Genomic DNA, 24,594 nt, shown 5'->3' on the forward strand with positions numbered 1-24,594 from the left:
TAAATTGTAGATGGCATGATCATTTAGATAGAAAATGCTAAGAAATCCATAAAACAACTACTAGAACTAATCAGTGGATTTAGCACGGTTATAGGTTAATGCAAAAAAAAAATTATATTTTTATATAATAGCAGCAAGAGACTGGAAAAATAAAATAAAAACCCATTTATAATAGAATCATAAAAATAAAATATTTCAGAATAAATTCAACAAAGATATGGAAGACCTACACAGTGAAAACTATAAAACATTACTGAGAGAAATGAAAGATCTAAATAAGTGGAGAAATTTATCATGTTTATGGATTGAAAGCCTCAATTTTTTAAATTGTCAATTGTTCCCAAATTGACATACAGATTCAATGCAATCCCAAACAAAATTCCCACGTGCATTTTTGAAAAAAAAAAAAGCTGATTCTAAAATTTATGTGCCAATGCAAACAATCTAGAATAGTCAAAGCAATTTTAAGAAAAGAATAACAAAGTTAGAGGACTTACACTACCTGATTTCAAGACTTCCTCGAAAGCTACAGTAAAAACAAGACAGTGTAGTATTGACAAAGGACAGACATATAGAGTAATGAAATAGAATAATGAGTCCAGAAACTTAGCCAGTCGTATATGGTCAATTGATTTTTGACAAAGGTGCCAAGGCAATGAATTGGGAAAAGAAAAGTCTTCTCAACAAATGCTGCTGAAAATTGAGCATCCTTATTAAAAGAAAAAAAGAATACGGTCCTTACCTCATGCCGTACATAAAAATTAACTTGAAATTGATCTTAAAATAGATCAATTGATAAAACTATAAAACTTTGAAAGAAAAAAACATTTGCAAATGTGGAGTAGGCAAAGACTTCTCATACAGGACACAAAAAGCACAAACCAGAAAGAAGACAAGTTGATAAGTTGAACTTTATCACCATTAAAACATTTCCTATTCAAAAGATACCATTAAGAATTAGGTTATGGTTTCTTAAATATGACACCAAAAGCATAAGCAACAAGAGAAAAAATAAACTGGACTATATCAACATTAAAAACTTTGGTGCTGCAAATGACATCATCAAGAAAGTGAAAAGAAAACCCACATAATAGGAGAAAATATTTGCAAATCATGTCTGATAAGGGACTCGGATATAGACTATACAAAGTCTTACAGCTCAAAAATAAAAGACAAATATCCCAATTTTAAAATGGATAACATATTTGAATAGATATTTCTCCAAAGAAAATACACAAGCGCCAATAAACACATGAAAAGATGCTGAACATCATCAGTCATCAAAAAAATGCAACTCAAACCACAACGAGATACCACTTCAGCCCCCCAAGGATGGCTGTCAACAAAAAGACAGATAAAACAAGTAATGGAGAGGATGTAGAGACACTAGAATCCTCATCCACTGCTCATGGGATTGTAAATCACTTTGGAACATAGTTTGGAAGTTCCTCAAAATGTTAAACATAGAGTTACCACTTAATAATTCCACCCCTAGGTATATACCCAAGGGGAAAGCAAGCATATATCCATACAAAAGTTTGTACATGAATATGCCTAGCTTCATTATTCACAATAGCCAAAAAGTAGAAACACCCTAAACGCCCATCAACTGATGAATGGGTAAATAAACATGACATATCCATATTGCTTGGAAATAAAAAGGAATAAAGTACTGATACATGCTCCAACATGGATAAGCCTTGAAAACATTAAGCTAAGTGGAAGAAGCCAGTCTCAAAACATCACGTATTGTATGATTCCATTTCTATGAAATGTCTAGAATAGGCAAATCCATAGAGACAGAAAGTAAGTGGTTGCCAGGGGCTGGGGAAGGGAGGAACTGAGAGTGACTGCTAATGAGTGCAGGGTTTCTTTTAATGGGACAAAAATGTTCTAAAATTAGACTGTATGATGATTGTACAAGGCTGTGACTAATAAAAACCACTGAACTGTATGTTTTAAATGGGTAAATTGTATGGTATGTGAATTACATCTCAATAAAGCTGTTTTTTTAAAAGGGCACCACTAAGAAAACAAAAAAAGCAAGCTCCAGAATGGGAGTTAATATTCATATTACATATATCTATCAAAGGATAGACTATATAAAGGACACTTCCAACCCAATAATATGATGATAAACAATCCAATAAAAATGGAGGAAAATATCTGATCAGACATTTTACCCAAGAAGATGTACAAATGGCCCATTAGGACATAAAAAGATGACTGACATCATCAATCATCAGGGAAATGCAAATTAAAACCACTACAAGATACCACTACGCCCACTAAAATGGCTAAAATTAAAAGCATCAAGTGTTGGCAAGAATGTAGAGAACAGGAACTTAACATACACTGCTGGCAAAAATGTAAAACGATAGAACCACTTTGGAAAACCATCTAGCAGTTTCTTAAAAACTTCACCATAACACCTCCCCTATGGCCCACTCATTCTACTCCTAGTCTTCACCCAAATACACGTTCACACGATGCTTGTACATGAACGTTCACACACATTTATTTATAACAGCCTCCAAGCTGGAAACAACCCAAAATGACTTTCAACAGGTAAGTGGATAAAATGTGGAACATCCATAACAATGGAAAGCTTCACGGCAATAAGAAGGACCGGACTACTGATCTATGCTACTACACGGATGAATGTCAATAATCATGATGAGTGAAGTAAGCCAGACACCAAAGTGCACATATCATATAACTCCATTCATACAGTATTTTAGAAAATGCAAAATAATCTCCATTGAGTGAAAGTGGATCACTGGCTGCCTGGGGTCAGGGGCGAGGGAGGGAGGACTTCAAAGGGCCACAGGGGATCCTTTGGGGTGATGGACATTTTCTGTTCTTGGTTGTGGCGGTGGTTTCATGGATGGGATTCTCTCACATTCATCATCGTTTAAATGGGTGCAGTTAGTTGTACATAAATTAAACCTCAATAATGTTGATTTAAAAGAAGTAATGAGTGCCAATGAAAAAAGAATTTATACAAGTTAACAGTTTGTAATTAGCATACCCAATATTTTTTGTGAATTGTGCTTCTAAATTGATTAATGGTACAGGTAAATAGTCTTTTCCTTAGGTACTTCAAACATTCATCGCCTCTAGATCTGGATTTTGTGATTAACGTGACTGTCAGACCTCATACCATGCACTCCAAAGGTTAATTCCAGCCCAACTCATCTCTGAATTAATACAAATTCTGAATAAGTGTAGTCCATATTAAGGAGGCTTTGGGAAAATTGCAAAATAGTGAAATTCCTGATAAAAAAAGCTCAGTGAGAGAGTGGGGACGACTGCGCCGACCACATCTTCCAAACTTTGTTCTAAGGTTCGATCTGTTCCAGGCACTTTTCTGCTCTCCTGCCAGCTGACCTTTACATAAACTTCGGCAGGTAAGTACACAATTAAGTTGCTCAGAGAGGCAGAAATTAAACCTACTTGAACTCTATCTCGTAAAATTACAGACCAGCTGCGGAAACTTACTGAGGAAATGCTATAAAAGTCCATACAGAAACCAGACTGTACTGAAGCCCTCTTATTTATGACAAACTATTTCCCACACATATTTCCCGTTCAATGCTTATTATAGCCCTCTACTGTCAATATTATCATCCCCCTTGTTTCCCATCAAGGAAATTGATACTCAGAGTGGCCTAATTCTTTGCCCAAATTTACCAAACTATTAAGGGAGAGTCAGACCTGAGATTTACATATTTGGAGTACTTTTAACCGATTTCTTTAGTTACAGTTCCACGAACAGAGAACTTAAGTAAGTGAGTACATACAGCTTTGGATTCAAGTATTAATATTTTTTCGGCATCACTAATAAAAAAGCACACATTTAAATACACAACTGACATTTTTGTGGGGCTTTTTCTTGTCACCAAAATGTCCTATTCTTCCAATTGGCAGTCAACATTTGGAGGGAAAGTGGTTCACCTGGTTCTTTAAGAGCAGACTCTATATCCAATGTGAGCTCCTAGGGAGCATTCCAGATCTGGGGAGAGCTACACTTTCTAGGAAGAACTAGAAATATGATAAATTATAAAACAAACAGCCTATCAAGGAGCTGGAAAAGACTGTGCTTAGGTAATTGGGATCCAGCAGCCAAATACTGCTTAAACTACCTGTCTCTGGGCTGACAATAACACACGAATCCAATAAACTGCTGGTCACCATCTAGGACTGTCATTTGCCAGAGAAAAATCATCCACATGCTTCTAGTTTGGACACTTTTCAAAATGTTTATACAAAAATGTCACAACCTACTAAAAATACTTTAAAGATAAGGAGAGATTAAATAAATGCATTGGTGAACACTTATTTGCCTCCTAAAAACGACCCCCCGTTAATGTGTTGTTTAAGCATGCATAAGGAAAAAGACAATAGATGAAAATTAAATTGTGAGCCTAACCCTCAATTGTTCTAAATACCTTTAGCAATCCAAAGTGTGAAAAGCATTAATAAATAATGAAATTTAAGTATATATTCTGACTTTCAACAAAAATCCTCTTTGGTCATCAAGCTCAATAATGGGGTGCTCCAGAATTTATTTACCTAAGTTACTCAAGCATAACAGTTTTACGCAGTTTCCATCACTTAATTATAATAAATTTAGTCCTGGGATACTCCTAGGAATTATGTCACTTAGAGTAAAGCATGTGTGCAAGTGAGGAGGCTAATTTCATCTTACATCTAAAAAAACACATGTTCAAGGAAAGTCTCCACCTGCATTTTCAGCTTTCTTATTTATTCCATCTTCTGGTAATCTCCAGTGTTACTGGAATGCAGAAATAATCTAATGGGGGTGGTAACACCATGGTCTGACTCCAATTATTCTTTTCTTGTATCTGGTATGAATTCCAGCTCTGTCACATGTGCATTTATTTATCTGCCAGCAGGAGAGTAGAAGGGAAAGGACAGAACACACAGCAACCATCTGCTGCCCTCCCCCAGCCTCCGTAGCAATGAAGACAAGGGTGGGAGTTCCTTCTAGAGACAGGAGCAGAGTGTACTTCACAGTGGGCCCACGGAAGTGTTTTCAGGAAGCAACATTTGGACCTTGCACATTAAAAAGCAAAGGAGACATCCTGAATATAGGCATCGTGCAATAGTAGCATCAGATCCCATTGCAAGGGCTCTAGATTTTCAGTCTGGCCCAGCAGCTGCAGACTAGACCAAGTGAGGTCTGCAGACTCCTGTGTTTGGTCCACTGTCTTTAGATGGATCCATGCTTCTCCAATGTTCCACAGTTCTCATCACTCCCTATGTCTCACCTGACACACTAAGTCAGTCTATTTTACCACCTGATCCGTTAGGCATTCGAGTTTGCAACCCGTGGTCTGCGCTCATCAATTAAACAAGGTACTTACAGCTGCATGACCAAGTACAGGTGATTTGGGCTTTCATAAATGTCTTCCAGGGCAACAATGTTTTCATGCTTAATCCTGAAAGAAGGAAAAAAAAAGCACATGCAGAATGGTAAGTACAATTGGAAATGACAACTTTAAAAACAGACATGATTATAGCAAAATGTTCCAAGACAGAATCCAAACTCCTTAACATGACATTTTAGACTCTTCCCAATCTTGTCCCCAAACTTTTTTCCAGACCCATTTCCCCTACTCTCTGCTCCCCTTCATTCCTGAGGCTCTAGACTCTACAATGTAGCAATGCTGGATTAACTATTGTCACTTCATGTATAGCCCAGCCTCCTTGCACATATCCATGTGAATCCCAGGAATGGGTCAAACTTGTAAAAATCTTATCAGCTTTCAGGGCCCAACTCAAAAGGCTGAGCACCCATGGAGAATTTAATTACTCCCTCTTCTGTAGACTCATAATGGCCAAGAAAGACTGACCTCAACAGTTCATTGTATGCAAACCCATCCCCATAACAGGCTGGATGTTCCAGGGAATGGTTTCATTATCATGCTCATGACTCCAGTGTAGGCAAAGGAAAATCAGATGACCCCTTCATTGGGGTTTTAGTCTCCACCACCAGCAAAGATCAATTCAGCACCCCAAGTGAACTAGACTGGCACTATTGCAAGCGTGCTTCCCAAACAGCCAGCCCCAGCACTTCCTGGCAGCTTGTTAGAAATGCAAATTCTCAGGCCCTACCCTGTCAGACACAATCAAAACCCCTGAGGGTGGGGCCCAGAAATCTGTTTTAGTAAGATCCTCAGATGATCTGTATGCGCAAAGCAGAGCTGGAGAAATTCTGTAATAGACCAGTGCTTCTCAAACTTCAGCGTGTACACAAATCACCTGGGATGCTGGTTGCACTGTGCATTCTAATTCAGAGGGTCCAGGGCAGGGCTGAGAGTCCGCATTTCTAACAAGCTCCCAGGAGATGCTGCTGCTGCGAGTCTGTGGACCACACTCTGAGCAGCGAAGTTCTAATAGAACTCAGGGAGAAGCAAACAGCTTAATGCTAGCCCCTGGAACTCCCCATTAAGAGTAGTTTCTGCTCAGAATGTAAGATATTTACTTAAAGCATTTGAGAGGAGAACCATTTCATTACTCTATGAGCTAATTAGCTCTTACGGCAAGCTTTTCACTCAAATGACTGCTGAACCGTCTAAAAGCAAGCATTTAACATGCAGATTCCTGAGAATCCTTGAAAGCTGGGACTACATCTTGGTCAGGTTGTTTCCCCAGCATTCTTAGCATCGACCTGCTTGATAAATGTTTGCTCAATGAGTGAATGATAGTTAAAGGGTGTTGCTCCTAAACAGCAAAGGTCATTATTTACTTAGAGAAAGTGGAGGCAATTTTCCTGAGTGTGAGATGCATTCCCCTCCAAAAGAAGTTTATAAAGTGGAAGAAGCCAGAATATTATCCTGCCTTTGAGCAGAGGAAAGAAGAGATCAAAACAGTTAACTGAGAGAGTGGCAATGTTTTGCTTTGCTTTCTCAGCTCTTATTAGTCAACACAGTTGACTTATAGGAGCTTGGATGATAGATTAATAGATTAATTCTATTAATAATAGACATTATTAGTATATAATATATATTTTATATAATATTAACAATATAATATAAATTATAATATATTAATATTCTATCTATATATCTATTAATATCTATTAATATTACTAATATCTATTAATAGATTAATAGACATCAAATTCACATTTCACCTGATTCCAATGCACAGAGCCTAATTATTTATTTGTTAGCAGTGGTTACTGCAATACCTGAGCAAAAGAGTATCAGCAATATATTATATGAATCAAGTAAATATGCCACCAAGGAGATCAAGAGAGATAATTTTGGACTGCCAAGATTCTAGACATTTGTGGAATTATCATTATTGGATATACGTGAAAGAATATGACCACAAAAAGTATACAGTGTATGGATTTTTCTTTTTCTTAATTTTCAAAAAATTGCTATTGGAATTGACAAATAGAAATGGCAAGCAATAGGAATATACTGGAGTATATGAGGAAGCCATTTGGTGTAAACCTAATTCAGCTTGACTTTGTTTTTCCAAAAGAGACTGACATGGCCATTGAGCATCCATTGTATACCTGCTTATACATTTACTATGGCAAGAACAAATGGCCTTAAGATAAAGGTGCAACTTCCTCCCACATTGGCATTTCCTTAAGGATAAGCATCTTTCCTTAGGCTAGGAACTGATTGCTGCACTCACCTTTGATCACCCAGCTCAGCTGTGACCACCCAGCTCAAGACAACAGACCTGCCACCCTGCTGTGTCCACCAAGACAGCAGACCCACCTGCTGTGTCCATCAATCGCTGTGCAGACAGAGCAATCTCACAACTATTGTAAAAGGGACATTTCAATCCTATGTGAAACATCCTCTCTGGGGGTATATAACCACTCTGTACACCCCACTTCTTTGGTGTCCTTTCTTCCTTCAGGAAGAAAGGCCCTGGGCCATGGTCCTCACATTTTAGCTCAGAATAAACTCACCCAATTTTTCATTTATAGATTGGTTATGGATTATTTTCATCGACAGAATCAATTACATGGACATAAATATTTTCTTTCAGTCATGTTAATTTGGGGGTTAATTAAAGCTTAGATTAATGGGGTAACAAAAAGGATGGGGTTTTTATGTAGAATTGCCAGTTACGTTTAATTCTAGATAAACAACAAATACTTTTTCAGTATAATTATGTCCCAAATATTGAGGTGCTGTTTATCTGAAATTAAAACGTGACTGGGCACCCCACATTTTCATGTGCTAAATCTGGCCACCCTAGTTACATGAATCACAGTCAATGAGTCTCTAAACTGAGCTTAGAGATTTGTACCTACAGTCCCAGCTCCCAGCTCCCCTCAGAGGTTGAGCCAAGAAGGCTATTTAAGCCCTGGAGTACAGCCATTAATAGAGATTCAACTATATACAAAGAATCAACTATGCACAGAGCACTTGCCCAGCCAAAGTAGGAGACTCTAATAAATTAAGAACATAATCCCTTCTTTGGATGCAAGGGGTCGAGAAATTAATGTCTACTTAACCTGCCATGTCTTACATGAGCTCTTGTAGTGGCTAGAATGAGATGTCTACTGACTATCTCTCTTAACTAATGAATGAAACAATCAAGCAATTGTCATTTACTGGGTTTCTGCTATGTGTCTGGGAAAATACAAGAAAAAGATAAAATAAGATTTTGCCCTCAAAATGCTTATCACCTAGACGAAGAGCCCCATGAAACGAATAGGAAAGAATGAAATGCTAAACTCTGTAGAACTGCTATTAAATTGAGAGAAGGCAAGGCCCCGTAGGGGTCAGAATTATGGCTAAGGCCGCAAGAAAATGATGGAGGCCAAGCTGGGATGGGTGATGTTTGAATAAGCATACTTCAGAACTTTCAAAGAAATCCTAAAATGGCCTCTTAAAAGTGTCTTAAGCAAAGGAGTTTAATTAACGTGTAGATGTTAGAACGTGGTGGAAGAAAACATTCTGGCCTCCCACATCTGTTCTCAGGTACTTTATTCCACCCTCAGATTCCTTAAGATATACAAAAACTGAAGCTAAAAATTTAACATTATTTTAGTACCTAGATTATCTTCACAAAATGCCATTTGAGCATTCATCCCCACATCTCTGGGCGCCCACCATGTGTGAGGAACAGTATTAGGAATGACAAGGGAGACAGCCTCATGGCGTTCACTCCAGTGGGTATCTGTCTGTAGCTAGGGCACTTCACAGACAGTCTTTCTTATTATTTACCAGTGATTAGCCTCCTTGTAATGAATAGTTACTCCTGGGAGCAACAGAAAACATGCTTACCCCCTCTTCTCACAAATCCTGCAAATATTTCAAGGATATCATGTCTCTATTTAGTCTTGTCTTATCATCAACCAATCCTCCTACAATGTGGCTTATATTCCTCTCATCACATTATTGTCATTCTTGTATGTCCAGACTATGGTATTCAGAAGCAAAAGTAATGATCCCAGGGTAAAATACAGCATCACAAATAGAGTATTAAATAATAGACTAAAACTATTAACCGTCATGAGCTGGATCTTATACTTTTGCAAATAAAGCCTAACACTAGGTTCATTTTTTTTTCTTTTTTTTAGGCAGCTACACAACTGTTGGCATATAATGAATATAAGCTCCATGGAGGTGGGGGTTCTTGACTATTTTGTTCACTACTGTCTCCCCAGTGCCAAGAAAAGTACACGGCAGGTAGTACTTTCAATACATATTTGTTGAATGAGTGAATGAATGAGAGAACAGAAGAATATTAAACTTGGGGTCAGTTAAATGACCAGCTCATTTTTACCTGAACTTCTATCAAACAAGATCTCCTTTCTTATTCAGTCTTAATCTCTTGAGCTTAAAGTCTTCACCTTCAACTTCATGAAATTCAATCTTTTTGGGTTCTATGCAATGCTTCTCATGATCAGGAATATTCTGAAGTTTTACTCTCTCATCTATTATACTTACTATCCCTCTCAACTTAGGGCCATCTGCATATTTGGTTGGTACACATCCTCCCACATGTCTTCATCCAAATGTTTAGTTAAAGTCTTAAGTGAGAAGGTTATATGTCAGAGCTCCATGGTATTCCACCAGAGACCCCCATCAAGATAACCGTGACATTAATCAAGGGCTTCAAGTTGCAAACCCAGCAGTACTGTCATCTAGCCCATATTTTACCACCCTATCCATAACGAGACAATTAGATTCTCTGCTGAAATGGCATTCCTCAGTTTTACACACCACATAATACCATTTAAAAGGGAAATGGATGTTTGGGAAGCTTGTTCCTAGTAAACCCATGATGGCTCCTAGCAACCACTATAGTCTTTACTAAATGATCACAAACCATCTGCTTAATTTACTCTTCCAGAATTTTGCTGCGCATTGAAGTCAAACTTCCCAGTCTGTATATCTCATATTCTATCTTTTTTATGTTTGGAAAATTGAGCAACATCTCTTATATTGTTTTTGCAAACATTTCAACTCTGACTCTGCGATAAGTGCAATTTCCTCAGTCCCCTGGGAGGGAACACATCTAAATCTATTGATGAACTAATTTCATAACTTTCTTTAGGCCCTGCGTACAAAGCTGTTTTATATATACCATTTATTGAGTGTTAACTACGTGTCAAGACTATACTAAGCATTTTTAATTATTTCATTTAATGCAATAATCCTACAGAGTACATATTATTCTCCCCATTTTTCTTCTTCTCTCCCAAAGCCCCCCATTACGTAGTTGTATAGCCTAGTTGTAGGTCTTTCTAGTTGTGCTTTCTATTCTCCCCATTTTTAAAAGAGGAAAACTAAGACTTCAAGAGGTTAAATAAGCATTCCAAGGTCATACGTCTTGTAATTGGTATTGCTGAGATCCTAACTTCCAAACCCAAGTTCCACCACGTATGTACAACTTCATATTAACTAAGTTATAACGAGGATATCAAAGAGCTTATATAAATAGAGTTATTTATAAAAAATTATAATCCATAAAGTCAAAGTATTAAATTTCAGAACTAACAATATAATACCCGCTTCTGGGGGTGCAGAGATTTGCTGAACTATCCTGAAATCTAGCGGAAGTTCTCAAGACTCTTCGTTGTAAACATCCTGACAGATGAAATCCCAGTGGGTCAAAGCGAACCAAAGACATACTCAGAAGCAGAAGGAATAGTCAGGAGTCCAGAAACTATAATTAGGAAGAATCTTTCATCAGCCCAGATCTGCTGGTGTCATCAAAAGGGAGAATAAAGTAGACTGAGAAAAGAGACGGAGATGTCAGCTACAAGCTAACCTTGCACAGCTTGCACAGCTAAATCCCTGTAGGTCAGCGTTCAGTCTTTCCAAAACATGGCCAAGAGGACCTTCATACATGAGGAATAGCAAACCTTTCGAAAATGTGCATAATTCAAAGAAATAAAGTCACTAAAAGCAACTTTAGGTGATGAAAAGAACCTCACTTAACTTTAATCACTGACCATCCACCAGGCCCAAAGTAAGCATTAGCTGATACATCTATGTCCCGAGGCTAAACGGTTTATATGGCAATCTACACGAAAGTCTCCATAATCCCCAATAATGGACAAAAGAGGTGGACAGAGGGAAGTGGGCCCAGGCAGAGAGAGAGAGAGAGAAAAGCTCCGAATGGGAAAACAGCATATGGGCCTTGATACAGACTCCTGCCTGCATGGTAACCGACAGCCAAGCAGGAAAACCCCAGAAAGAGCCAGGAAAACAGTGTAAAGTTAATTCATGCAAAAAAAAAAAAAAAAAAAAATCAGTGCCAAATGCACAAGCAGGCCCCATTCCAAAGCCCCCAAGCTGGAGGGAACATCGAGACCCAAAGGATAGGCATTCTATTGAATACACATGCTTCTACGAAATGACGGTGACATCATTTCTCCCTCCAATCTAATTCTCCACAGCTCAAGGATCCACAAATTTTGAAATCCACATAAAATGAGGAAAGTTCGAAAAACATAAGCGAGAACAGGAGAGAAAAGAAAGTTCAACATTTTTCACTTTTTTCTTCTCCTATCATGGCTCATTGATCTGGAAAAATTGTGGCAGCAATTTTGAAAATTATCAGAGGAAGGAAAAGGCAACCAAACACCTTTCCTCTGTGTTGGCGTTCTTTGCAAATGGTCACTTATCTCCTCAGGTTACAGAGGTCATAAGAGGGTAACAGCTGGAAGGAAATTTAATCACAAGGGACAGACGAGACAGAGCGATTACTAGAGAAGGTAGAGCGAGAACGGTGCACAGATGGATCTCCGCGCAGGGGTACAAGGTTGAAGTTAAGTCACTGAGCCAGTGACCAGCTTCCTGTTCTTGCTCTCAGGCACTTCTGGGTTAGCCGTCCAGTCAGGAAAAGGACTTATTCAAGGGAAAACCAAGCCCCTTTCGGGGAAAGACAATAAAGGAGGAGGTCTTTCACCACCCACCACTCTTTCTAAACAGCCCCAAAAATTTAAATTTTATTCACCAAAAAAAGACGCTATGGTTCTCCAGCATGGCAAATTCCCTCAAAAATAGATGAAGAATTTTGTGATGTCTTGGCCAACACTCATTTGTCTAAGTAAACACTATGAGTTTTTTGAAATAACATCATTTGCTCTTTTCTTGGGTCAGATTTTTTTTTCTCCCATTATAAGCAGTATGGGAAATAATGCTAAGAAAATCAGGATACCACCAGTCACAAGGGAAAATGATAGAGTTGAAATATTTGCCAGATGGCATCAAATAATAATACCTTCCCCTTTCATAACTTAACAGGCGCATTCACAGATGTTATCTCATTTCATTCGAACCACAACTCTATAAAGTAGGCATTATTATTCCTATTTTATAGATGATCACTCCCAGTTTATAAGCACTTAATTGCTCTCACTATCTCCCTCTGGTCTTGCTCTCTTCCTAACCATCCTCCATGCTGTCTCTTGAGCCGCCATGCCAAACTATAGAGTTGATCAAACTTCTTAGCTTGAAATCCTTCAATGGCACCATGACTTACAAGGTCCCATGTTGCTTAGGTCCCCACCTGTCCATCCCATCTCACCTTCCACCACTGCCCCACACCAAAACTTTTCTGGACCCAGACAGCTATTGCACACCTTCTTTTCTGGCCATATAGGTGTGCTCATCCCTCTCCTATCTTCTTATCAAACTACTCATCTTCCTACTAAAGATGATACATCTTACTCAAGATACGTCTTCTTACTTCACTATCTTCTTACTAAACTACTCATCCTCTGAGATGCCTTCTGTATCACCTCCACTGAGAATCTTCTGCTATTTCTCACGTCTCTCGCAGGATGGATCCCCCCCCTCTGGGCTGCCCAGCTCTTTTATCATCTTCTTGTACATACTGCATTAGACCCCAAGAATTTGTTTGTATGCATATGTGTGTACATATTTAAATAATTTCATATGTAGATTAAAAAGTCTAGAAGAATATATATCAAACTGGTAACTAGTCACCTTAGAAAGTGTGCGGCGGGAGGGGGGTATTTTCATCTTCCAATTTTTCTGAACCAGGGTTCTTCATCTGAACCACAGAAGCGAGAAAAATGACTCGAGTGACTATGTTCTCAATTCTCCCAAGGATGGCACCATTCCAGTTGCATAGAAGAGAAGGTTAATTCAGCATATGCAATGAATGCCTTAGGGCCTCAGGCCTTGATTCTCTCACTGAATCCAAGTAGAAAAAGGTAACTAGACTGTTGTATTGCCAAATTTTACAAAGAGGCATTTTTAAAAGTTCTTGATCAAAATCATTAACACCTGGCTCACCAAAATATATCCATAATGCAGGATACAAAGAAATACATACTGACTAGTTTAACTACTCAAGCAATCAGGAGATTAGGTTGAGTCTCAGCGCTGACACGTCTAACTGTAAGATTTGGGACAAGTCATTAAATTCTGACTTGATTTCCTGATTTGTTAAATAAACATTAAAATATGTGGTCTTATTATATATCTACACGCAATATACACATGAGTAGACGTAAAATATATTATATATACTCATATGTGTATCATATTACACATAGAAAGAGATCTTGTCTATTAAGAATATAGGCCACCCCAGAAATGACCAGAATTCAAAATCCAAAGCTTCAAATCATCTCTCTTTGCTGCCAGTAGATGGCGCTGTAACCAATGGGAGGCTAAGGCACAAAGGCTGGTACCCAAATCAATTACATCTTAAGTAAGCAAGCCAGTTTTGTTGTTTTTTTAAGGATTAAGTACCACATGTGGTACTCTCTCATTGTGAAATGTTTTGCTTTGAATTCTTAAAAACAAACAAACAAACAGCAATAAAAAGCCTTGTGCGCAGCTGACCACATTTCCCTAAAAGCATCATTGGCATCCTTACAACAAGATAGGGCACAGAGAGTGGGGGCTTGGCCAGCGCCATATGTAGGGAGAAAGGGCTAGGGGCTGTAACGGTACCATGGGAGGGGCGCCAACTAGGCTGGCTTGGTCTCTATGTGACCATATGGTGGTCACATCGCTTTCCAGGGTCTCGGTTGCCACATCTAGAAATTAACCAGTCAGACGGGATACTCTTGGAGGTCCTTTCCAACTCTAACAATCTTAGAATCTAAAATTATAATGAGGAAAAGTATATCGAGGTATATATGGACCCACAAAACTTGATTCTAAGCCAACATTCAGTGTTCTCTAGCATAGTGCTTGCTACACAGAAACCGGGATCACAACTCTTCCTTCAACAGACTCCTCTTCTGCATGGGTAAGTTTGTCAGGTAGGCATGGAATAGAATATTTTGAAATAGAAATCCATTTACAGGGAAAAGACGTTCTTTTCCTTCTCCCACAGGCAGCTTCTACAATGCCCTGGACCAACAGAGAAATGCCCAAGTGATGTGCTCAAGTCTAGAATGGGTGCAGAAGAGCCAGCCGAAGACTGGTTGTCTCTACTCCCAAGGAGAAATAAGATAGGTCCAAAACAGTGTGAGAAGCCCAGTGCTTCGCTCACATCAAACCCCCAGGGAATGTTGTAGAAGAATGAATGAATGAATGAACAGTTAATTCTGGCCTTTCTAAAATCTTACAGACCAAGAACACTCAAAAGCTGGATACCTGAATCAAAGCAGATTAGATTTGACTCTCTATACTTCTTTCCTACTCCTGTTACCACCCATGCTAAGTTCCCAGTGGGTCTCAAACTTGGCCAAATGTTAGGATTACCTGAGGGGTTTTAAAACATCCTGGTAGCTGGGCTGCCCCTTGGAGATGACGATGTAATTGTTCTGGGATGTGGCCTAGGCACTGGGATTTTTTAAAAGCCTCCTAACGTGATGCAAATGGAAAGTCTGAGAACCACCGATAAGTAACCGAGTTACTGTTAGATGCCGAGAAAGGATTCACCTTTAGATCCTTGGGAATTGGTAATTCCTGTTTTTGTGTCCATTTTGAATTTATCTTGGCTGAATACATTTACTTCATAACAGGTCTAATTTTAAAGGTAAGACTCAAGGTGTCCTGAGGATAAAACTTCAAGGCCATATGGCCAACACATCAGTCCTCTCAGGAAAAGAGTATGAAAAATTAACAAATTTCAACTGGTTAACTGTCACATTAGCTCCTAATATTTCTTAGTAAGACTTTGAAACACTGATGCATTTAAGGGAATGTTGTCATTTCCTTCTCTGGATTTTTGGGTATCTTTTTGTTGAGGGTAATATACATTCCTTCATGTTTTTAACAAGAGAATAGATGCCTGGAGCCTTGGAGCACATCAAGGCACTCCCCTGCCACGGAACAGAGACGAAGTCTTGTAACTTTGATTTCCTAGCTCCGCTGATATGGAAATACAGCATCCAATGGCCCCTTGAAGGGGAATCTCCGAAAGCTTGTTCCAGGTTCACTGCAAATCATTACACTGAGAATTTAGAAGCGACGTCTATATGGAATGCTACGGATGACGTACAACCAGGTGTCAGCTGTCTGGGCAGCATCCTGCAGCTTCATCACACACACTCTGTGTCCCAGACTGAAGACTGGCTTGAATTTTGGAAACATCTTATAGGCCTTAGCTCTGAACACTTGCATTTATGTGAGCATAAGTGAAAGGGGACCAAAATAATAGGGAACCTTGGCAAAAGGTATCATTATTTCCCTTTTCTTTCCTCCCACAAAAGCCCGGTGCTTTCTCTGAGCTGACACCCAAGTGAGGTCCTGTATTTCACAACTCAAACCCAGGACTATGCAAAGCTACTAGGTGCCCTGAATGGCAGGCTCAGCCTCACGGCCCTGGCACAGGCACACCCTTCACATCGACACAGAGACCCGGGAGTGCTGGTAAGGAAAGAAGAGGCACAGGTTGGTGCCTAAGCTCCTTCTAGATAATGACGCAGCTGGGACCAGGTTAGCATGGTCCTGGGCGGCTCGCCCCATCTGCTGGAACATCGTGCCATGGAGTTACAGCAAATTGTAAAAGAAAAACATGGGGTGAAAAAGAGTAAGAAAATAGAGAAGGAGAGAAGTCTGCTTTGACCCACTGTCTAATGTCAGCTCATTTTCTTGAACGTGCACTGTAAAACATTCCTCGCTGTTCTAGGAAAATGCCCACGTTCAGAGATAACGGTGCAGAATCCTGGCTTCTTTAGTGTTTGCAGATCAGTAATTAATGCTGTCACACAGCCTGTTCAGGTCAGACCCAGGCTTCAGGAAACCAGGCGCATTCAAATGGAAGAAAACAGTTTTTTCAAGCACTTACATGTTGGGGACTCATGAGGGTGTTTGTGGTTGGTTGTGTGACTATATATATATAAATACGTATTTATTTATATATACATAATATGCATATAATTTAAAAATAACAGAGATTATCTCTATGAGTGTATAATAAAGGCAACTCTGTTCTTTCTTGAGAAAGCAAGAGCAAGTTTCTTCCTGAGATTAGAGCCATGATTAGAAAGAACACGAGGGTCGCTTTGTTGATGATTTTTTAAAAGAAGGTGTGTAGGACACGCATCACCTCTCCAGGTCGCAGTTTTATAGCAGATGCGTGTTAAATGCTGAGGCAGTTCTGTGATTATACTTGTCTTATGCCCTGCGAATAAAAGATCATGAAAACCTGGGCGATGTCAACTCTTAAGAGACTCCCCAGGGTGAGCTCCAGGGCTGCGTGCAAATTCTCAGGAATGATCCTACTAATGGATTGAGGCTAAGAAACTAGTGCTGTTCCCCCAGTTTTCTCTTCCAGAATTTAAAAGAGAATTAGGAAAGTAGTTGTGCCGAGAGGGATAAGGGGATGGGAGAAATCCAGCCACATGGATTGTCCCTGACGATTACACCGGGGTAGCCAGGGAGAATGTGGCAGTTGCTGCGCTCTTGTGTTCAAGCAGAGCAGCTGATGTGCCCCGGTGGTGGCTCTGGTCTGCCAGCCTATGAGCAAGGAGGGCTGGCAGGGCTGAGATTATATACAGGCCGCTGGGTACATGAGAGGTGACTGTGCCTTTTTCAGAGCACGGCATAGAAATTTTTTCCTCCAAGCCTCAGAGCAATCCAGTGAGCCCGGTGACTCAGAGTCCAATGAGTAGACTTCACTGAGGTCATTCTGACTAGAGCTTTCCAATCTGGTTTCCCTCAAATCCTCATGTTCTCGGCAAATATTTTAGAAATCGTCATGAAATAAACTGTACAGGTCCGATGCAACAGACCCCAAATGGGAACACACGGAGACCACCAACACGGTCACCTGTGTCCTCATGGACAGGATTTGTTATAAAATTGAACTTATTAACTCTGATAAAGTACTACATTTCTTCCCTGTTTATGTATTTGGGTTCTATATAAGAATTTGTTTTTTAAAAGGGTTCTGCTACTGAAAAATGAAGGAAAGAAAAAAAAAACAGAAAAAGACGGAAGGAAAAGGGAAACCAGTGCAATAAATAACATAGAAGTGAATAAAAAGGGTTTCTTCCCTACTCCACCTAGAGAAGACTAGAATTATTAATATATTTTCAGAGATAAAGGGAAGACCTGTCCTCAGAAAGTTAGTCCTGCAGATGCTAATGTGCTGCTTCCTCCTGAATCTCTGGCTTCTTTAAATTTTTTTTTAAAGTTCTGTTAAAATCAGGAAGAAGCCAACAATGCAACAATAGAGACAGGCAGGTGAGTGAGGAGATACATACATACACACATGCGTACACACATAAACACAGACACACACATGCATTTATACAGCCATGCACACACACACAAAACACATGTATATACATACATGTATACATTTATGTGCACATATACAAACGCATGTGTTTGCATATGTGCAAACATAGGCATGCATATACATTCGCATGCATGCACATGCAGACATGTATATGCATAGGTGTGCACATGCATATGCACATATACATTCGTGCACACACGTATGTACAAGCATGCGTGTGCATGCATACCCACATGTATGTATACATAGAGTACATGTATGCACATATGTAGACACACACACAATTTGGGGGCCGCTCTCCTTCGGGCCGGTCTAAAGTCACACCACACTGGGTCCACAGTGTTGGAGTTGTTATTTCACCAGAGGTTGGGGGGCAGCCAGCACTGTGTACTACATTCATCAGGCAGAGAACCTGGCAGAATGATTTATTGCAGGGAAAGGACGCCAAGAACATTTGAGGGGTAAAGAAACAGAAAGAACAAGGGCCTGGGTGGAGGAGGGAGCAGCGTGTGGTGCCTCCTGGAAAGCGCGCACAAGCCTGAGTCAGGATGATTTCCCAGTCTCATGATGCAAAATCAGAAGGCAGCCAAAGCCCCTGTGTGAATGCGTGCTGGTTAATTCGGGAGACTTGGGGAAGCAAATTCTAATGTGGGAATGAAGACTGGCAGGTCTAGGATCCTGCAGTAAGGATATGGAGTTAGATGAACCATCTGGTGGTTTTCCTCTTTCATCTTTTTTCTCTCTTTCTCTGTTTCTTGGGGGGTAAGGGATGGGGCTGGTGGTGGACTTAGCATCTGGAGGTCTAATGTGGTTTGATGATGAATAAACACACGGAAGCTCTACTTAATAAGACAGCCCGTCAGATGTCACCATGAAACACTGCACAAGAATGCCACCAACTGCACTGCAGCCCAAAGCAGGTGGGAGGAGAAAGGAAAGAGAAGGGAAAAGCACAACTTCTTACTCTCACTGTCGCTCTTTCTCAAGGTCACTACATGCGAGACCCCTCAGAGGAGCATCGAGGCACATTATCTGCAGACAGCTTGCATAAAATTCACAGATCTAGACTCCATAAAACACTGAGAGAGGAACTGCAAGTGCCAGACACAAGGCCAAGTGGTGGGGACATGAAGATAAATAAACCACAGTCCCTGAAATCAAGCGGCTCCCAGGCCAGTGTGGGGAGACAGACGTGTCGGTAAACATCATAGCACAGCATGACCAACATCCTACCAGGGAGCTGGACACGGACATGGAAGCACAGCCTGCTCCAATGTCTTACTCTGCCGAGTGCTCAGGCAGGGCTGCATCCTGGGAGGTGACACGCACTCTGGGTGTTGGCAAGTTGGCCAGGCACAGAAAGATAAGGAAAAGAGCAAGCCAGAAAGAGGGAACAGCCTTTGCAAAGACACAGAAGAATGAAGTGTGCTGTGCTGGGACCTAAGAATACTCAGGTGAATGGGGGTCATGGGAGACAAATCAATGAGGGTATATTGAGGAATATTCGTGAAAGGCTCTGCTTCCAAGTTCAACAGTGTGGGTTTTATGCTAAAGGAACTAAGAAGAAGTATGCAAGTGTAAAAATCCAGCTCTCAGGGGGCCGGCCCCATGGCCGAGTGGTTGAGTTTGTGCGCTCCGCTTCGGCGGCCCGGGGTTTCGCCAGTTTGGATCCTGGGTGCAGACCTAGCACGGCTAGTCAAGCCATGCTGAGACAGCATCCCACATGGCACAACTAGAAGGACCTACAACGAGAATATACAACTATGTACTGGGGAGCTTTGGGGAGAAAGAAAAAAAAGAAGATTGGCAACAGATGTTAGCTCAGGTGCCAATCTTTACAAGAAAAAAAGAAAAAAATCCAGCTCTGAAAAAAGGAACTGTAGTGTTTGGTTCCGCAGGAATATTTAAATTGAGCAATGTGACATTCCTTATAAACCATGTCTGAAGTCCTAACCCTATCTCTCTTACAATAGCATAACTTTAAACATGAAATTTCACTTTACTCCACTTTTAATTTCCCAAGTGGAAAGTTCACACGCACTTTCCTCTTTCATCATGAACAAGCAGAAAAAGTCAACTTGACCGGAGTGTAAATGTCTGGATTTCCTGGGAGACTGAGTCTAACGCAGGAGCTCTTAATAGATAGTGATGGAAAGACTGGAGTCCTGCAAAATGTCAAGTTCACGACTCTTTTCACTGATAGTTTTTTCCCCCTAAAGGAAAAGGGGATTGTGAGAAAGCAAACCATGTCTGTCATTATCTGAGGTTTTGTTCTTCAGAGTTTTCCTACATCTCCAAAATTGGAATGCCATTGACTGAACATTTCGTGTTGTCTTCAGAAAATACACTGTACATATTGGAAAGACCTTGTCACCTTCATCAACCCCACTTAGAATAGAGAAAGTGCCAGCTGCTCGATGGAATTTCTGATAATGCAGGAACCCGCCTAAAGTTCCATGGGCTCCCAGAACACAGCCTCTGGCCATTTATCAGTGTAGCCTCTCTTCCCTTTCAGAGACATATCTATCTGCTCTCTCTTTTCTTCCTAATTGTCACTCAAACTTGGTACCTAATAGTAACACAGAATGAAAGTCAAGACAGTGGACTTCACACTGCCTCTGTATTAGAGTGTGCTCAGACTTGGCAAAGCAGAGATCTTAAGAGATAACCGATAGATAAAGTGTCTCCCACTGAATACAAGCCCCTGACCTCCACATATACTGGAAAACTCTTTGAGGTGGGGACTGAATTAAGTAATAACACTAAAGTCTGTCTAGGGGAGTGGTAGTGAAAGCTGACTGACAGTCAAGATCCGCCATGTAATATTAAAGCACGCACCCTTCCAGCTCTTACCCAGTCCTACTAAAACACCATCCCTAGGTCAGTGGAATCGGGGAACCATGTATGTTTTTCAAGTCTCTGGCAATTCTGATGATGAGTCAAATTTGGGAACCAATATTGTGGCCAGTCCTCCACTCACAGATAGGAAAATTGGCTGATTACCCGACAAACCCCCAACTGGTTAGGATGACAGCATATCCCAGAATACAACTTCTTTATATGCTATGAAGAAACCACTTCTGTATGGATGAAGTTATGAATCGAAACAATAAACTCTTAAATCAAATATGTCCTACCTCCTACCAGGTTTGAATTTTGAATTCTCAGATTCCTCTCAAGGTGGTGGCATGGGGAGGGTTTCTGGGGTCAAACTGAAGGGCACACGCACTGGATAGGAACATTTCCTTGGCCCTGTGTCCTTGACCCCACAGACACCTCACACCCCAAGAAGGACATGGCTAGCATGGAGCCAGAATGGAACCCAGTGAACCAAGGGCTCTTCTTGCCCAGAGTCAGAAGGAACTGCTCATGGACGACAGAATCTGCCCCAACGAAAGTCAATCTCTTTCCCTCTCGGTATATATTCATATACGTAGAATATATATCAATTTCTACAGTGATAGCTTTTCTACTAAGTATTGACATACAGAAAATTTTAAAGGAAACACTTATGTGTTTCTGAAGTACAAGAATCCAACAAGACAAAGGACAGAGCATTCCTAAACTTTTAAAGTAACAAAAATTTCCTACAATTCAGATGGATTTTGATATTTCTTTTCCTTTTAGTTTCCTATTTGTTGTAACCACGACCATCTACTTAGAGCTTTCTATGTGTGGAACACTGGGCTAATCATACTTCATTTCAATATCTTATTTGAACAACTGAAAACGCCAGCAAGGGGCCCATTATGTTTATTCTGCAAGGAAGGAAGCTGAGCTTCAAGGGGATTTGGCAACCTGCCCAAGGTTGGCACAACCTGGATGCAAACCCACAGACGTCTCATGCCTCAGCTCACTTCTTTCCACTATGATAACTGCCTTTGAAATGAAAGTAAGGGTGTATTTCTCCATATTTCTTTAAGATACGCAAACTTTTCCAGAGAAAGAGAAGTTTTACTATTTCTATAATATTATAACAATATTAGTCACATAAGATTTTTCTCAAATGCCTACTTTATCTGTAATTGTGGTCAGACAGTTCCTTAAAGCTACATAAATCAGACAAGGAGAAGCTAGGAACCATTAAAATGAAAGAATATTAAAAATTCTCACTGACATTTCAGGAAATTACTACCCTAATATCCTAGGGGAAAAAAATCCTTTAAAATCAATTACAAGAATGCTTTACTTCAGAAATCACCTCCCATACTAAGACTCAAGTTTTTATCCAGTTTCTGGATAAAAATAATTAACAGAATGAAGAAAAGAGTAAGTAATTCTTCTCACAGAAACTTATTTTGTTGTTAGTAGAAGACATCAAACAGAAGCTATTTCTAATCTCTTAATTACTTAAAAAAACAACTAGGCATGTGTGAGAAATTACAGAAATTCTTCAAATAGTATGAAAATAATTTAAATAAAGTCAGACAGCCTCATGATGAAAATGGACAAGTTAACTTTAACATTTCCTCAGGAACATCACATCATAGGCATCATTTTTTAGACGAACTGCTCATAAGCTATTTTTTAGGAACTCACATGGTGTGGTGGATACCAGCTTGCCTCCATTGGCCATACAACCCCCTTCCTTTGCCAAGTTCTTGATTTTCACTTGGTCCACATCACTCAGACACAGTTTGTGCTGTGGGGAAAGTTACCTCTACCCCAGGCAGTAAGATTAGAGCTTTGAGCTCAGGTCTTGAACAAGGAAGCAACTGTTCTACAAGTTGCTGGCAGCCATCTTGTGACCATGAGAAGAAACTACCTATAGAATGAAGCTGTGGAGAGCCGAGCTAAGAGAAGGGCAGAAATCAAGGTTTTGATCTCATTATCGTTTTCCTGAATCAAACTAAATGTGAGCACACCCTATCTTTGAAGGATCAGACACATCGACCAATTTACCCCCTTTATCATTTAAGCCAATTAGAGCTTTGTTTCTGTTGCTTACCATCAAATGCATCCTAATTGATACGGATGGTCCGACAAGTAATGAAGTCCATATATTTCTAAGTTGTTCCACAAGTGTAAACAGAAATAGAGGGATATTTCATATCTAGGTTGAGAAATAAATTTGAAAATGATAGTGTTCGCTTAATAACGAATATGTCATTATTATTAATCCTGACTAAAAATAGAAGGGAATAAATAATTGCTCCTGTCAAAAGGAAAGTGTGGGAAAATGTTAACAGTTCCTTATACATTTCATGAAAACATTCAACCACTTTAAAATATGAAAAGAACAAGGAAGACCAACAAGGATACAGACTTTGGAAAAGTTCTGAGAGATCTCAGAGAAATGGTAAAGGTCAGATGCTAAGAGAATGACAGCTTTGCAGAAGAAAAGGAATAGATTTAAACCATTTGCGAAGATTATCTACCCTTCCAACAATCCTACTTGGATTTCCACATATTAGAAAATGAATCCTAACGTATGAAACTTCTCTGTGAGCAATTTGACATGTCCTTTCACTTTTTTTCAGAGATAAAGAAGAGATCCTTTGAATGCAGCCTTATAGGAATATTAACATGGAATTAATATTAGCTCATAATGGCTTATGGAAAAATAATGTAGAAAGTCATTTCTCTGTGGAGTTACATAAGATACGAATCAAAGCTTGTACCGCCTGTGAGGAAAATGTATAATTTAGTACAAAAGGCCTGGAGCCCCTACAGAATCAGAGAGGAGCCTCCACGTTTGAAATCCCAGGAGATACACCAAAGCCCAGAGGGCCAAGAAGAGCCGGGAACCCCGCAGCCCTTTGGGAAATTCCCGTAAGGAGGTTTCCCTTGAGGAAAAGGTGAAGGAAGCTGAGCACTGAGGCAGGCGCACAACCAAGCAGGGAAACTAAGAAAAGCCAGCTTCTGAGGAGAAAGCTCATGGAGGTTTCCAGGGCTGGGGCAAAGGCACTGGGCAAGAAAATATTAAATTTGATGGCATATTAAGATGTCGAGTTATCTGATTTGTCACAAACATGAAAGGAACTGAATTTTGGTGTCAAAGATTTAGTCACTTGGCACAATCCTCAGGTTTGGCTTGTATTTATTTTTTGACTCACACCAATAATGGAAAAAGAGACATTTATTTTTGTTGGGAAATTCAAAGAAATAATTCCGTCCTGTTCCTCAGGCAGCTCTGGTGGAACAGAGAGTTGGGAGAGAGGCCCTGGTGGGACTTTTATACCCCAAACATGGCTAGCTCACACAGACCACAGAAAGAGAGTATGCCGTTTGGCCAGGAGAATAAATAAGTTATCCCCGCTTTTTACAGTCATTGGAAAAAAAAAAGAAAAGAAAGTTACATAACTCACTCTTTCAAGACGACTTTTGACTCATTATTTTTTGTGTGTATATTTTACCTCGAATACATAAGAAAAAACTCAAGTTTTCTTCACAATATAT

General features: G+C 39.9%; 1 protein-coding gene across 5 annotated transcripts in view; it reads right to left on the reverse strand.

Moving 5' to 3' along the window:
- The window catches only part of CAMK1D (calcium/calmodulin dependent protein kinase ID), a 390,312-nt gene that overhangs the window by 143,697 nt on the left and 222,021 nt on the right, over nucleotides 1-24,594 (reverse strand). For all 5 annotated transcript variants that reach the window (XM_070601240.1, XM_070601238.1, XM_070601237.1 and 2 more), the window contains exon 3: nucleotides 5,391-5,465. In XM_070601240.1, coding sequence (XP_070457341.1) covers nucleotides 5,391-5,398 — 8 coding nt within the window. In that variant the 5' untranslated portion in view covers nucleotides 5,399-5,465. The remainder of the gene's footprint in view (nucleotides 1-5,390; nucleotides 5,466-24,594) is intronic.

This window comes from Equus przewalskii, chromosome 30 (genome assembly GCF_037783145.1).
Source record: "Equus przewalskii isolate Varuska chromosome 30, EquPr2, whole genome shotgun sequence".
In the NCBI taxonomy this organism is placed as follows: domain Eukaryota; kingdom Metazoa; phylum Chordata; class Mammalia; order Perissodactyla; family Equidae; genus Equus; species Equus przewalskii.